The sequence below is a fragment of the Lissotriton helveticus genome, chromosome 2_1 (genome assembly GCF_964261635.1).
Source record: "Lissotriton helveticus chromosome 2_1, aLisHel1.1, whole genome shotgun sequence".
NCBI classification, from domain to species: Eukaryota; Metazoa; Chordata; class Amphibia; order Caudata; family Salamandridae; genus Lissotriton; species Lissotriton helveticus.
The window spans coordinates 45795411-45811875 of record NC_136059.1 but is presented as its reverse complement, the minus strand read 5'-3'; the positions used below and the strand labels follow the sequence as shown (position 1 = coordinate 45811875).

Genomic DNA, 16465 nt, shown 5'->3' with positions numbered 1-16465 from the left:
CACCCCCAGTCAACTGATCTGGGTTTTATCCATCACCGTTCTTTAGCTCACTCCGCCACCCCAGTTCGGACATGGCCATATGCAAATCAGTCTGACCCTGTGCCTCATGGGAACAGTCCAGCCCGAACTGCCAAGCCATGTCTTCCCTGGACCGGAATCAAGCTTCCCAGGACCGGTTTCTGGCATTACAGCCGTCTTCAGCCGGGCTTGCTTGACTCCAGAGGCAAAGTGAGCAAGGGACTCACGTCTGAGCATACCCTGCCAACTTAGGGCGAACAAAGAAAAACCAAAGGTGGTGATGGACGGAGCGTTGACAATACAAACACTCACCCCCAGTCAACTGATCTGGGTTTTATCCATCACCGTTCTTTAGCTCACTCCGCCACCCCAGGTCAGACATGGCCATATGCAAATCAGTCTGACCCTGTGCCTCATGGGAACAGTCCAGCCCGAACTGCCTAGCCATGTCTTCCCTGGACCGGAATCAAGCTTCCCAGGACCGGTTTCTGGCATTACTGCCGTCTTCAGCCGGGCTTGCTTGACTCCAGTGGCAAAGTGAGCAAGGGACTCACGTCTGAGCATACCCTGCCAACTTAGGGCGAACAAAGAAAAACCAAAGGTGGTGATGGACGGAGCGTTGACAATACAAACACTCACCCCCAGTCAACTGATCTGGGTTTTATCCATCACCGTTCTTTAGCTCACTCCGCCACCTCAGTTAAGACATGGCCATATGCAAATCAGTCTGACCCTGTGCCTCATGGGAACAGTCCAGCCCGAACTGCCAAGCCATGTCTTCCCTGGACCGGAATCAAGCTTCCCAGGACCAGTTTCTGGCATTACAGCCGTCTTCAGTCGGGCTTGCTTGACTCCAGTGGCAAAGTGAGCAAGGGACTCACATCTGAGCATACCCTGCCAACTTAGGGCGAACAAAGAAAAACCAAAGGTGGTGATGGACGGAGCGTTGACATCAGAGAGAGATGGGAATAGCCTTAAATCCAAATACACCGGAAAAGGCATTGTCTCTCCTAGTGGTGGGATTGCCAGGTGAAGGGTGTACCACATCCCCAATGTTTTTTGTGGTGATCTGGGGCAGTTAAAACATTTTGAATATAAAATTAATTTAAAAGATGGAGTGTTGCAGTTTATTAGCAAAGTGAGGAAAGTGCCACATCTAATAGTGGATTCTCTTGAATGAGAGTTGAAGAGATTGTTGGACCTGGACATGATTGAGGAATTAGAATGCTCAGAATTACTGGCCCTAGTGGTTTTGGCTCCAAAGGATAGTGGAAGAGAGATTAAGATGTGTGTGGATTTACGTGGACTTAATAAACACATATGGATGGGCAGGCAGCCTTTGCCTAATATCTCGGAAACGTTGGCTCTACTAAAGGATGCACATTTTTCACTTACTTACTTACTACCAGGTTCTGCTTCAGCCTGACTCCATACATTTAACATCTTTTGTTACCCCATTGAATGCTTATCGGTTCATCTGCATGCAGTTCGGACTAACGCATGCAGCTGCTTGTTCGAAAGAGTAATGAAGAAGGTTCTAGAGGGACTTCTTAAGGTGTTATTTTACTAGAAGAATATTTTTGTGTACGCAAAGATCAACAAGAGGATGATGAGCAGCTGCAGCAAGTGCCGGAATGATTGCAAGAGGCTGAGAAAGAAAGGGAAATGCACATTTCTTGTGACTTCTGTAACCTATTTGGGACATACGATTTCAGGGGAAGGGATGAATTCTAAACTGTATTTGGCTAACAGTATTGTGAAAGAAACCATGCCAGAGAACAAGGATCACGTCCTTTCATTCATGGGTTTGGCAGAGTTATGCTCGAAGTTTATTAGGCATTTTGCTAGCTTATCGCAACCTTTGAGATTGTTGTTGAAAAAAGCTCCACATTTAAGTAAAATGAATGAATGCGGAGCACCATTTGGTGAGAATAAAGACAACATTGCAAAACTATCAATACTAGAACACTCTGATGCTTGTAAGAGAACCGTTGTATCTACGGATGCTAGCATTAAGGGGTTGGTTGATGTGTTATCTCAAATGGTGGCTGGTGAACTGAAGGTGGTGTCTATAGCTTCTCGCTCTTTAAAGGGTGCTGAGATAATATACTCAGTAGTAGAACATGAGATGTTGGCTGTATTTTGGGCCATTGTTCATTTTAAATTTTACTTGTGGGGGAAAACCTTTTGTGATTAAGTCAGCCCATCGACCACTTTGTCAGAGTTTTATGTGCAGAGATGTAGAGAATTTATCTCTCAGAATAAACAATGGATGGATGGATTATCAGAGTTAGATTTTACACTGCAATATGCTTCAATTTCTAAGAATAATGTGGCAGATTGTGTGTCAAGGTTGCCAATCCATCAAGATAATTCTTGCTGTGACCACTCGTTGATTAGTTGTGTGTGTGAGTCTGCAGTTATAGACAAGGAGTAGTCTATTTTTCATACCAAGGATACAAATTTGTGTCTCTAAGGGAGTACTTTGTTAATGGCTAGCTGGATAATAAAAACTTACCAGATGCTTTGAAAGGATTTGTGAATATGAAGGATGAATTGTGCATGGTTGAGGGAAAGAGTCTGAGATGTAACAAAGTAGTTCCACCCTGTGACTTAAAAAACAAGTTAATTAATTTGGCACATGAAGGATACTTGGGAGAATATTGACCAAGGCTAGGTACGAGAATGGTATTGGTTACCAGCATTGTATCGCCAATTGGAGGAGTTGGTAAAGACTGTTGTCAGTGCTCTAACAATAACATGAGTAGAAAACCAAGAACTGCTCCATTAGCTGCTGTTGAAATTCGATTAGAGCCTTGGTCCAAGCTTGAACTGCACATAGCAAGGCCTTTTGAACTTTTGGCTGGAAGTGAACAACATCTTTTGTTATTAGTGAGGTACACTTCCAAGTGGGTTGTCAAACATGTGTAGGATCTGTGTAAACACAAGAACAGTGGTTGAGTTTCTTACTGAGGAATTGTTTGAGTTCGTTACTGAGAAATTCTCTTGTGAAGGTGTACCAAGTGTTTGATGACAAACAATGGTGTGCAATTTGTATCACAGGAAATGTGTGTTTTTTTCAAGAAGTTATCTATGGTTCACTTCAAGACAGCTTTTTTCTCACTGCACTCTAATGGTTTGGTGGAAAGAATGAACAAGATTGTGAAGAGTTGTGCACAAAGAGCTATACTAACTCGAAATTTGTTGAAAAATTTGTAAAGAGAAACATGGTGGGATCATAGCAACACACCAAATGGGATAACTTTGATGTCACCATATGCTGCATTGAGAGGGAGGAAGCCACGGAATAAACTTAATTCAGCATGGCTGAATTTAAATGTTGGAAAAGGAGAGGTGTCTCATTCTGAACAAGATCTGAGTTTTCGCAAAATGAAACAACAAGCAAAGTAAAAGGCTCAATTTGATAAAAAACATTCCGTATGCAAGTAGATAAAGAAGGTTGGTGACAAGTGTTGTTCGGTAATCCTGGGTTATTGAAGCAGGGCATTCAAAGTTCATGGGACCTTTCTTTATTTCTTAGGTGAAGAAAAATGTGGTTGTATTGGATTCAGGTGATTTGAGGAACATGTTGCGAGTGACTACGTTTTCTGACAACAAATGTGGAACCTTTATTTTACTGTTTGTGGCTAAAAATTCAGATGCACAAGGGAGTTTGATGGTTAAATGATAATGGTGCTCGGAGAGCACGGGTCAAACCAGCTCGCCTCAATGACTATGTGACTGATTAAGTATTGATTATACCAGTTTTTCCATGTAATATTTGCTCATACCAATTGTATGTAACTAACTTGTATCCCTATATAATTTGTATTTTATTATTCAAGTTTTTCCTTATGTAAATATTGTAGCGGGGGAGAGATGAGTTGCGGCTTAGTGATGGTAATGTTATGAAACATGGAATTTTCTTAGGTCATTCTTAGCCTAGGCAACTAGAATCTTGCCTAGATCAGTGTTGACAGCACAATGCCGAATGCACCAACATCAAGCAGATGTTCAAACAATGTCAGTTGGACCTCGCTGCTTGTACGGGCTGGTGGTCAATGTTTGTACTTACATTTAAAAAACTTTAAGCGTTTGTGTCCTTTATAGCAGGAACCTAACACCATTATGTGCTGAAAAAGCTTCTGGCAGAGTGAATTAAGCATTCTTAAAGAGACACTATAAGTGAGGTGCTTTGGTTCTAGATTTCTAAAGATGGCTCTCGTTGTACACGAAACATCGAGCGGCATATTAGCAACAAATAGCGATATTTATCGCTAAATGAGCTTAGCTCTTTTTTTTTATCGCTTCGCCTGCCTTGCTAATAGGCTATAGCTGTGTTAGCGACTGCTTTCAGTCGTTAACAGGTTGGGTACGCCCACTTTGCATGTCATTAGCGATAAATATCGCTGACATGCAATGCGGGCCCCAAACCGGTCGCTATCGCCTAAAAGCTGTAGCTAACAGTTGTTAGCGACAGCTTGCTAATAGGGCGATAATATTATCGCCGCTTTCGTGAGAAAAAGTCCCGCTAAAGCGGCGATAATGCCCTTGATAATACGCCCCCTAGTTCCCAGACACAGCCAGGTCAGAGGAGAGATTTCTGGAAGGTAATTATAGAGCGGGGTCGAAGACAGGCCTGTCCACTGTAATTGTAGCAGCCGCAGGAGTGAAAACAATGGGCAACTACTTGATTAACTAATTTTGTAAAAACAAAAGCATTGGAAAAGCCAGTGCATGAGAGTTTGAGGATGGAGGGATAGATGTGGGAGGACTGATGAATAAACAGATGATTGAACCAGGATAGATGGGTGGATGACTGAATGAATGACTTTGAGAGGCATGGACTAACTGATGTGTGAGGATGGGTGGGCAACAGGAGAAGGAATGAGAGTGGCTGGGAACTGATGAATAAGAGCAAATGTGCACAGTGAAATAAATGAGTATGTGAACATGCGTGAATGAAAATCTGAGAAATGATAAATACCAGAATGAGTGGGGGATTTGTGACTATAAGGCTGTATCAGTAGATGTGCTTGCGGATGGATGTATGAAAAGGAATACAAAGACAGACAGATGACTCAAGGTATGTGTGAGTGGATCAGTGGACTAGGAGGATGAATGGACAGCAAATAGAGGATGAATGATTGCGTGAAAAATGTTATGAATAACAGATGGATGGTAAGAGTCATGAGAGGATAGACAAATGAATTTGATGAATCAATGAACAATTTAAATATAATGTGAGTTCTAAAAACACATATCCACCATCACATCCAGGGCATTTTCCTTTGTGTGGTCACTGTGCAGACCACAGGTCTCTTTTAGAGAAGTTTATGGACAGAAAGAGAGGCCTGGGAATACATGTTGTCCCCTGACTGTCCACAATGGAGAGGGTATCAAGAACCACAGCAATCTAGTGGCCATCTTTGAATAGCGCAAAGTTATTGGGTGTATAAAAAGCAGCATTTTCAGAAAAAATATAGGACAGTACAGATCAAAACAAGAACATTTTGATAAGCAGTGTATGTACACTAGATTCATGATTTTTAATCCTTATATAAAACAATAAATCAGCAATTAACGGCAGGCTGAGACATGCTCATTTGTGGTCAGTAGGTATTTGTAACCTTGGATCTGGATGCTACACATGGTAAGATTGCTGTTATTATCAAGCTGATTGATAGGGGCGGGATTATAGACTCATGATATGGGTTTTCTGGGTATTTTCTACATTATCTACAAAAGTAAGTTTCTGTGAATGGGGTGTACATATAGTGTGTGTGTGGTACTTGGCATTGCTTTACAGTACTCTATTTGTCTGCCCATCCAGTAGGGGAATATATGTCACTAGTATGAAATTGTTTGGTCTTCTGTATAGTATAAGATCTGATAGGGTAGATATTTTTAAGATTTAAGTGTCAAGATTTTATAAGTGTCTTTTTTAAACATTATGTCAATATAGCACTTACTTATACTTATATTTGTTTCAACGTACAGGACTATGATTAAGATCAACTAAATTCCTAACTATGAAAGTTGTATTTATGTCTTGATAAAAATGTTATACATTTGGACAACACCATCGAAACGCGTTGACGCCTCTGACAAACAATTCGTGTAGTGGGCTGGAACCATAGATATCTAACAAGTGTCAATGTATCTGGTTTTAGTCAGGTTTTAAAGTCTTTATTTCGATTTAAAAGAATCATAAAAGACAATTTTACAGGCAATAATTAATTGAATAACATTTTAAATACACATACATTAAAAAAGGCAAATTAGCATTAAAAAAATGAATTAAACAATTTATAGACAATCCTGAATTAAATTCCCTAATACAAATTTCCCCAGATAAAATGGGATTACAGGTACATTTTTACTATCCAAGTTTAGGCTACTGTTTTGTCCTGAGTATCCACGCCCAACCCAAATATTTGGCAATACACACTGTGATGATTTCCTGAGTGTTACTTTTTAATACATAGATTGCCTCTTCTGACTTTCTTATGGGCAGACTCTGAAAAAGTGGTTTTAGCCATTTGGTCCTTGGTGCGTGGTATTTGGGGCAAGCGAACAAAAAATGACCCTCTGTTTCTTTCTGACCCGGACACCATTTACATTGGTCCGTAATACTAGAGGACCAATTTTTCGTGAAGGTATTCAATGGCAAAGTGCCCACCCGAAACTGGTGGAAAAGTTTCCTGTCTAAGGATTTAGAGACCGTATCCCAGTAGTGTTCACGTGTGGGGTCCAACTTAAAACAAAGAAACCTACCAGTAAGACTAGCAGAACATGATGCATTTATTCTATTCAGGCGAAGCGTGGACCAGTACAATTCCTTAAATGCCTGTTTAGTTGGAAAAGTGCTAACTGCTGGGGAAAACCAAAGATGCTCTAGGCCCATGTCCGTCAGGATTGATTTGACCGTTTGAAACCAGGGGATTTTTTCCGATCCACTGATTGCCCTTACTTCTACTGCCCCATTTACAAATAAGGTGAGGTCGGGCGAGGTCCATAAACGCCTCCAGAAGGCAACCAGTCTGAATCTGGCCAACTCGTTAATTGGGGGGCATCCCATATCCAAACAGAGGGGGATTGATGGGGACGACTGTGGCAAACCAACCAGATTGCGAAGAAACTTGCACTGTGTTTTAAACAGGCCCTGCAAATCCATATGACCCCACAAGTCCGCACCATATAGGATTGCAGGGTTGATTTTGGCATCGTAGATTTTGAGGGCAGGTGTGACCCGCTTGGTTATGGTTTTCCTTTGCTCACTCAGTAGACAGCCTGTAAGTCGTGCAAGTTTAAGGTTTTGGGCCTCAACTTGTGTTTTCCATTTCAGGCGACTGTCTAGCATTACCCCCAAGTATGTCATATTCTCGACTTGGTCCAACTTGACCCCTCCCATACTAACTGTGCTTCGGACGGTGCGGTTCTTACTTAAGACCATAAATTTGGTTTTCCCGACGTTCACCTTAAGGTCGCTGATGACACAGAACTCCTCAAAGCGGTCCAGAGCCCGCTGTAGGCCGCTACGTGTTCTGGAGAGGAGTAAGGTGTCATCAGCAAAGATGAGCATTGGGAATCGCTGTCCTGCCAGCATGGGAGCATCGGTTGGGGTCGATTGAAAGAATTTTACAACTTGGTCAATAAACAAAAGGAAAAGGGTTGGGGCCAAAACACAGCCCTGGCGGACACCACGGGTGACTGGGAAGAGTTCTGTCACCTGGCCCTGGGCACCCCATCTTACCCTAGCAAAATTGTCCTTATGCATTTTGATTATCAAATCAAGCAATTCCGTTGGCATCCCTAGAGACTTCAGGACTCCCCACATTTTCTCCCTCGGTACAAGATCGAATGCGGACTTCAGATCGATGAACGCAGCAAAGATGGTACCGCCGCCAAGCAGCACCACCTTCCAGTAGATCAAACAAAATCTGAACACCTGGTCGATGGTGCTGGTTCCCGATCTGAAGCCCGCCTGCATTGGGGATAGGATGTCCTCCATCTCAATCCATCCTTGGACCCTACCCAGGACCATGCGAGCGATAAGTTTTTGTATACAGTCAATAAGGCTAATCGGGCGATAATTACCCGGACTAGACCTATTGCCCTTTTTATAAATCGGCAGGATCTCCGCCCCCTTCCATGATTTAGGTATGCCTGCACCTGCAGCAATGGAATTTGCCACCATGGCGATATATGGTACCCACAGGGCAGGGTTAGCTTTAAAGAGGTCAGCGGGTATAAGATCCATACCTGGCGCTTTCCCTCGCGTGGTACAGTGTAATGCAAGCTCGACCTCGCCTTCTGTAAAAGTGATGGTCTCGCTCAGAGTGTTAGGGTAGGGAATCTTTTCAAAAGTACTGGATGGCGTAGGGTTAACAGCACGGAACTGAGTTGCATAAAAGGTAACCCATTCATTGGGGGGTACATGGTTTGTTGGGATACGACCATCCGCATCCTTCCCCCACTTAACTATCTCCCAAAATTTGATGGGATTGCTAGACATGGAGGCTATCAGGAGGTCGGACCAGTGTTTATCCTCCCACTCCCTTTTAGCCTCCCCTTGTGCTTTCCTATAGGATGACCTGGCGGCTCTCACCAACCCGGCATTCCGGGACTTAACAGCATTAACTAAGGCTGTATGTGCTTCCCTGCATTTTTTATTATACCATTTGCTAGGGCGAATAGGTACCAGGTTTTTTCCCTGTCGGAGAGGTTGTGAAAGGAGAATTTTTAGGTCCTCGAAACAACGATTATGGAGACTTAAAATATGATCAGCTGCTCTGGTTTTGTCCCCCAAGTCAACGTGAGTCAGCATTTCATTGAGAGTACTGTTAGCCACACTAATAATCTTGTTTCTCAGAAGGTCGTCCCCCTCAATTTTGGACCATTTAACCCTCTTCCTATCATTCGTTAAGTAGGCCTCCCCCGTCTGTGAGATACCAGGTTCCTCTAATCTTACTAGCCCTGGCACCTTTAATTGGAGAATCAGGGGATTGTGGTCACTTTCAGGGCGGGGAATTACCTCCATGTCCAGCATCAGAGACCAATCTGCTACTTTTAGTAGAATGTAATCAATGCGGCTTCTTCTCAGCCCGTTGTCAAAAGTACAGCTGGCTCCCTGGTCTGATTTAGTTCGACCATTACAGGCCCTGAAGCCACTGTTAAGACAAAAGGCCGTCCAATTTACCGCAGCCTCTGTGGCGGGTACTGATTTTACAGACGTCAGCTCAGGTATACCCCATACTGTGTCCTCCGCAGAGCCCCAGCAATCCCCAGGGTCTAGTAGAGGTTCAAAGCAGCAATTTAGGTCCCCTGCAATCAAGATGACATTGGAACAATCGAGGGCTGCCAAAGCAGATTCTAGTACCCCCAACAATGGTGGCGTACGTCCGCCTGGCAGGCCTCGTGCGTATATATTTACCAATATCAGGTCCTGGTGACCATTCCTTCGCAATCTAACAATCAGGATGTCCGGATTAGGTACACTTATCTCCGTGAGACAATAGCCCAAGGATTGTCGCACCCAGATCAGTAACCCCCCGCAGGCTCGCCCTTTGGTGTTCCCAGTAGCACTTTGGGTAGCTGCTTTATAAAAGTTTACATAGCCCTGCTTATAGACTGTGTCCACAGACCAGGTTTCCTGGAGTAGTATGACATCAAATTTATCCATGAACTCAAGCCAGTCACTAGAGTGGACGCGGTTTTTAATCCCAGCAATGTTCCAGGACGCTATGGCCAGAGTTTCTGATGTAACAGCAGAGGGGGCCACCACTGCAGGGACTACGTGCGAATCCTGACCCGTCCCAGCTTTCAATCCATTTGCTGACCCCCCCATGAGGCCATAATCAGCCAACTGCAGAAAGGATCCCCCTTCCCTTGAAGGTGGTGAATTTTTCCCTGGTGAAGGTGGGACCCTTTCCCCCTCCTCTACCATGACTGTAAATTGAGTAGGCACCAGGCCCTGCCTCTTACCCCCTTCCCCAGAGTCGACTTTATCTACAGATTCCGAGGTTTGGGGTGGTTTACGGAGTCAATCAATTGCCTCCAGATCGGACAGGGGACCAAAGCGGTTGAATAAAGGTGGAAAGATTGGTAGGTGTAGTGTCCTGGGGTTATTCATAACAATGGATCGTCCCTGTCTCGGGGCTTTTTGGGAGAGAGCCTGTCGTTGTGGATAGAAATAAGAAAGGTCAAGGGTTTGGACGTCCCCCTGTCTGGCAAACCTGGCTTCACGGCAAATTGTGTCCACCACCCATGGGTCCCTAAACGATATTAAAATACAATCACCCTCCAAGTCCTTAGGACTCTGGCCCACCCAGTCGACCCTCCTTACAAATAAGATTTCTGTTGGCGAAGATGGGGGCAAAGGTCTATTTTTGTTCAGCCAAAAAGTAACCTTATTTCGTAGGTCTTCATGGGTCTCCCTGTTACCCGATGGCAATGGGGCAACGCCAGTCAGCACCATAGTATAAGGTGTTGCCTCTATGGGGATGTCAACCCGCGGCGTGGGATGTCTGGAATGCTTCCTTGCCAGGGGATTTGGGGCATTTTGGGGATTAATACGGGGCCTGTGGGGTGGGAAACTCTGAGTGGTGGGATTGGGTTTTACCTGAGCGGGTAATTTAGTTGGTTGCTGTCTAGTGGGTGTTTTGTTCGTAGGCTTTGGCTTTTGAGGGTGATGGGGAGCAGCCTTTAGTACCTTGTTTGGAGAATTTTTATGGGCACTCCCTTTATTTAAGCTAGGGTTATCCGTTGCTAGTCCTGATGGATTATGATTGTTATTAGCTAGGCTCGGTGAAATCAAGATTGTTTTTGGGGCCAGAGATGGATGGATATGTTTGGCCAAACCAGAATCTATGTCCGATAAGGACAATAGTATTGCAGAGTTCGCATTAACTACGGCCTCTAAAGAATTTATTTGCGATAACATTAATCTAGTCCTCTCCAAAACAGGTGATAGGAGGTTTTTCATTAAGACCTCCATCTTTGCCAGCAGGGATTCATCACTGCTCAGACATGTTGGACAGGGGTTTGAGGAACCTAGAGAAACAAGGGAGGGGCATAGAGTGTTAGGCAGTGTATTTGTGCATTGAGTTCCACTTGGGTGCCCTGTGCCTGGTTTACGAATACCAACGGGATCTTTTAATTTCGGCATCTTGCATTCTCTCCCTCCCTTGTAACTGGAGTCTTGTTTTCTTTTCCTAGAACCCTTGTTTATGTCTTTAGAATCTGTGTGGACTGGTGTATTAGAATCTGCTTTGGATATATCAGGGATTGAATCAGCCGAGTCAAAACTTAAATTAGTCGAATAGCTATCCTGAGTATCATTTTCTCCTGTTACTTCAGGGTCATCCAGGGGATGTTTGGGGAAAAGTGTGGTGTGATCAGGAGGATTAAGTTCCTCGCTATCCATATGGACAATAGCTTCCGTGGTGTCTAGGTGCATGCAATTAAAAGCTGCGTGTGTGTGAGCTGGTGGTACGGGGCTAGGAACCTTGGCCAATCTACCTATAGAAGAGCGTTTTCCACTAACTAGATCTAAGGAAAGACGCTTTTCCACCATTGCAATTTCTTTTTCCAGGATGCCCGAGGCTCGCGTAATGAAAGCGTCTAGTGGGCCAGAAACCACACCAGTTGGGGTTTGGATTTGAACATTACGTGTTTTACCGGATCTCAAAACCATGATATCGGAATACGTCCCAGCTTCTATAGGAAAACCTAGTAACAATCTTTATACAGATGTAATGAAAAACTGGATAGGCTGGATTTAGTCTGTATAACTGTTTCACACGAAAGTGGTTTTTATGACAAAGCGTATTGTCTTTCCCTTCCCTCATTCTTTGTGTAATTGGTAGCAATAACTATTTCGCTGCTTTCTGTTATTTGCGAGATTCTATGTTGTATATGAAATGTATTTCTTGTCATTTCTTGTGTTTAAAAAAAAGTTTTATGCTATCATAAAGAACTTTTAAAAAATAAATATTTTTAATAAAAGTTTTTGCACATCTACTATTAACGTATTTTCGAGTGTACTGTTTAGGCATTGAGTATAACTCCCTGGAGGGAGAGTGGTTGTGATATTAGGGTATTGAGTGATTGAATACGAGTGGTGTTAATGTGGTAGTGACCACAGAAAGTTCTGCTCTTCACTTGGCTTTGGGAAAACCAGGGTTCAATACCCCTAATAGGGTGTCCAGTTGTGACACAAAAAGCCCGGATAATAGACTGCTGAAAGCCTGATAAAAGCATTAGAAGCCCAGAAATAGCTACCGTAGATAGTCAATGATTAGCAGGTAGTAGATCGCGAACCATTTAAAGAGCTCTCTTACTCGACAGGAAATACTCTTTGATATCTAGGTTAGCAGTCATGCTTAGATTAAGACAAAGACTTGAAGGAAGTAGATTTATCATATGTCACAATGATATTTTTTGACTTACATTGATGAGTTGTCTACCCCTTCTTCATGGACTGTCCTCCTTTGTTCCTCCATCCCACAGGTCCTACATTGAAACTGAACCGACATGTCATCTTAAAGAAGTATGAGGGGGTCATTGATGAGATGTATAAGGCGTCGCCCCATCCTGAGAAATAATGGACAAAGGACATTTGCCATATCAAGTGAAGACTGTGGTGGAACTGAGAAGATGCTTGGGCTCCTCAGGCTTCTAGGATAGATTGGCTGATTTATTTTGCTTTCAGGAGTCTTATCTGGTGCTGCCAAAGCAAGTTTGATTTCAGCATGTCTTTGAGAGTATATTTTGGGCATAAGAGAGTGTCTTTCGGAAGTCACCCACTCGAATGGTATCTTCTACTTTTTACCTCAGGTTCATGAGCTACTTAATTGCAGTGAATTCTTTGAATGTTCAAACTACATTGCATACATGTTTAAACCTTTTCTGTCATTTTTCCTTTTACACCTTTCCCTACTCCCCCTCCACCCGTTAGTTTGAAGCACATGAATGCTTTTGCCTCATTCCTCATAAAAGCCAACCACCAGGCTGAAACCACTTGACACTTGACACTCCACCTCTCCCCCCCTAAGTAGTGTGGTTCTGATCCACAGAAGTAAAATACTTAGAAAATATTACCAAGTATTACTTTATTGGGATGTAATCATGCATCAAATATACACATTTAGGGGACCTGTAATCCCTACAGGGTTTGCAGTAAACCAGGTGAACATCTTCACCGCCCCTATGTATAAAGGTGCATAAACTGTTTCCTGGAGTGAAATCTTCCTCTGGTAACCTTCAACAAAGTTCACTGTGGCAACTCCAGTGACTCAATAGGGCATCACCACAAGTGTCATCATGTTGCATGCAAAGGAATGGGGTCTCAGGCAGCCATTATGTATTCAGTGACCTAGAAGTCCTTCAGCAGAGAGCAGTGAGCGCTGCTATACTAGAGACACTTACTCAGTGAACATACACAGTACAGGCAGCTCTTATCCTTATTTGGCAAACAGTGCTGGCATGGAGGGTTAAACCAGGAAATGAAAGCAATTTCAGGCAACGCCAGGGACAAATCTTTCTTTCCAGAAAAAGTATGTTAAAAGGTCAAAAGACAATAGTGAAAATGTATTCTATCTGAAATAAATATTTGGATGCAGCCCAAACTGGTTGAGACCATTTTTGTGCAGTTGAAGAAACAGAGCTGCCCTACTCCCTGCTGGGTATCATGGGATAGTGTAGGCTTCAAAATTTCTTAAAAGAGCAGTGTCCGACTGTACGTTGCAACAGTAGTTTGCACTGGGGCACAATTACCTGCTTTTCTTTCATTATAATTTTGTAGGAGTGTTTACTGCCAACAGCCAAATGTACTGTGTTGCTGCAACAATAACCCCTGCATTGTTATGGTTAGTACAGGTTTTCCATTGTAAAGGCATTGCTACCAAAGTTGTTGCTGTTCAATGAATCTGCATAAATCTTTCCAGAGAAAAGTTAATCAACTTTATGTTCTTCATGGTAAGTTTCTTGCGATTCCCACAAGAGCGGGCCAGAAAACAGAGGCAGACGGTCCCTAAAGTGACATTTCCCATTTAACCCCATAGATTCTTTGCTCCTTTATATAGAAAAAACACTGAGTGCAATTACACCAAACTTAGGTACAGCCTTACTCAAGGAAGTGCCTTTGCTTGGGGTAAATCCGTTCAGTAGTTTTGGAGAAATTAGTATTGTTATGTAATTTTGTTAAGATATTTTCCACTTGGTAGATCACGACGAATCACACCCGAAGGTATATCTCGGTGCTGGGCCAGCACATACATCACCACAACAGTTAGTACAGCCAAGCCTACAAAGGTTTTTTAAAGTTAGTAAAGTATGAGCAGCAGTGCAGATGATATGGAAGTTTGTTCCAGGCCGAAGGGGCGAGAAAGGAAAAAAGCTCTATTGCCCAGACTAGTGGCACTGGGGCGGGGAACATTCAAGAATGCCTTCCCACTAGATCTGAGCATTCGTGCGGGACAGTAATAACTCAGTAGGTCCTTTAGAAATGAGGGGGCTCTACCCATCAGCACCTTATGAGTAAGGCAGCAGGTCTTGAAAATTATCCGCTTTCTGACCAGAAGCCAGTGCAAGGATCTAAGGCAGGCACAGGTGGAGAGCATGTAGGCAGATTGCAGACCAGGCGAGCGGCTGTGTTCTGCGCTACCTGGAGTTTGGTCAGGTCATAAGCAAGGCAATGCCATAATCGGGTCAGATTATCATCAAGGCCAGGACCAAGGGGCATATTGGGAAACATCCTTTACAACGCAACTTTTACCACGCAGTGCTATTACAACCCAGGTTTTACAACGAAAACCATTACAGTGCATAGCGCTGGGGGGCGCTCTAGGATAGGGAATAGATTTAATTTACTATCCAACACCTTCCCTAGTGTCCACGGGGAGTGGAGTTGGAATAGTAAATTAAACTATTCATTATCCAGCACCCCTAAGCGCTATGCGTTGTAAAGGTTTGCGTTGTAATACTTGAGTTGTAAAAGCATGCGTTGTAAAGTATGCGTTGTTATGTCATACATCCGGCATATTATCAAAGACCGGTGTTAAAATTATCGCCGTTTTATCGGCTGGAAACTGCCGATAAAACGGCGATAAAGGGCTTGATAATACGCCCTTGTTAATTCCCATAGAAGCCCATGTTAACATCAGAACTCCTCTCCTTCGCCTGGCTGGACCCCTCTATCTGGAATTCCCTTCCTCTCCTGTTGCGAACTGAGCCCTGCTATCTTAAATTTCGCAGACAGGTAAAAAAAACCTTATAACAGCCTTCCTTCTGACCTCCCCCCTCTCATTTTGGTTTTTAGCGCCGAGAAACCTACAGGTAGCTGAGCACTTTATAAATTTAAATATAATAATAATAATAATAATAATAACATGGGCTTCTGTGGGAATTAACAAGGGTGTATTTTCGAACCCATTATCGTCATTTTATGGGCAGTTTCCTGCCGATAAAACAGCGATAATTTTAACACCGGTCCTTGATAATATGCCCCTAAGTTCTTCCTTGCAGCAGATGGTAACTAGGGGAAGACTTTCCACTGTATCTGCCTGGTGGAAAAACAAGCACCACAGGTTACAGAAACATGATCCTTCATGGAAAATTCCAGAGCTATCCTGACTCCCAAATTATTCTCGGTCGGCTTGGGGAAGGTGCTGCCTCATGTTCAGAAGGCCATCACTGAGGAGACCACAGATCCTGGGCTTTGCAAACAGTAGCATTTCTCTTGTCACTATTTAGTTGCAGACAGTTCTCCGACATCCAGATCGTGATCCCTCTCATACAGTCCATAAAACAGAGCTTAACTCTGTCATAGTCTGGTCCGAATGAGACGATCAGCTGGGTGTCATCTGCATATGAGATAACATCAAAGCTGCAGGACTTGACAATTTGGGCAAATGAGCCCTGAGACACCCCTTTATTGATGGAAATAGGATGGGACTTAAATGGGCCCGACATGATCATCTGCAAGCCAACAAAGATCTTTGTCCCCAACACCGATCTCATGTAGTCTTTGCAACAAAACTGCATGTGAGACGGTGTCAAAGGCTGTTGACAGATCTAGCAGTACAAGCATGGCAGGTGAGCCAGCACCTAAAGAGAGGCGGATAGTTTCAGGAACTGCCATTAGCTCTGTTTCTGAACTGTGGCAGGCTCTAAATCTCGACTGGAAGGAATCGAGAATTTTATAATCCTTAAGAAGAACCATGAACTGTTTGTTAGCTAGACTTTCCAAACTTTTTCCCAGCAGTGTGGGAAGAGAAATAGGGTGATAGTAAGCCAGATTGTTAGGATCTGCGTTCATTTTTTTTATTAGTGGGCAGAACAATGCTGCTTGACAGGCTAGTGGGATTTTGGCCATGTCGAAGGAAAGGTTGAACAGGGAGGGAATGGTAGGCGCAAGGAGAGGAGCGAGATTAGTGGTAACTCT

The 16465-nt window shown here is 43.5% G+C and overlaps 1 protein-coding gene across 1 annotated transcript in view; it reads left to right on the top strand.

The window, feature by feature from the left end:
* The window catches only part of LOC144817693 (long-chain-fatty-acid--CoA ligase ACSBG2-like), a 383515-nt gene extending 369872 nt beyond the window's left edge, over positions 1-13643 (top strand). Inside the window, exon 14 of the mRNA XM_078674441.1 lies at positions 12532-13643. Coding sequence (XP_078530567.1) covers positions 12532-12626 — 95 coding nt within the window. The 3' untranslated portion in view covers positions 12627-13643. The remainder of the gene's footprint in view (positions 1-12531) is intronic.
* The last annotated feature ends 2822 nt before the right edge of the window (positions 13644-16465 follow it).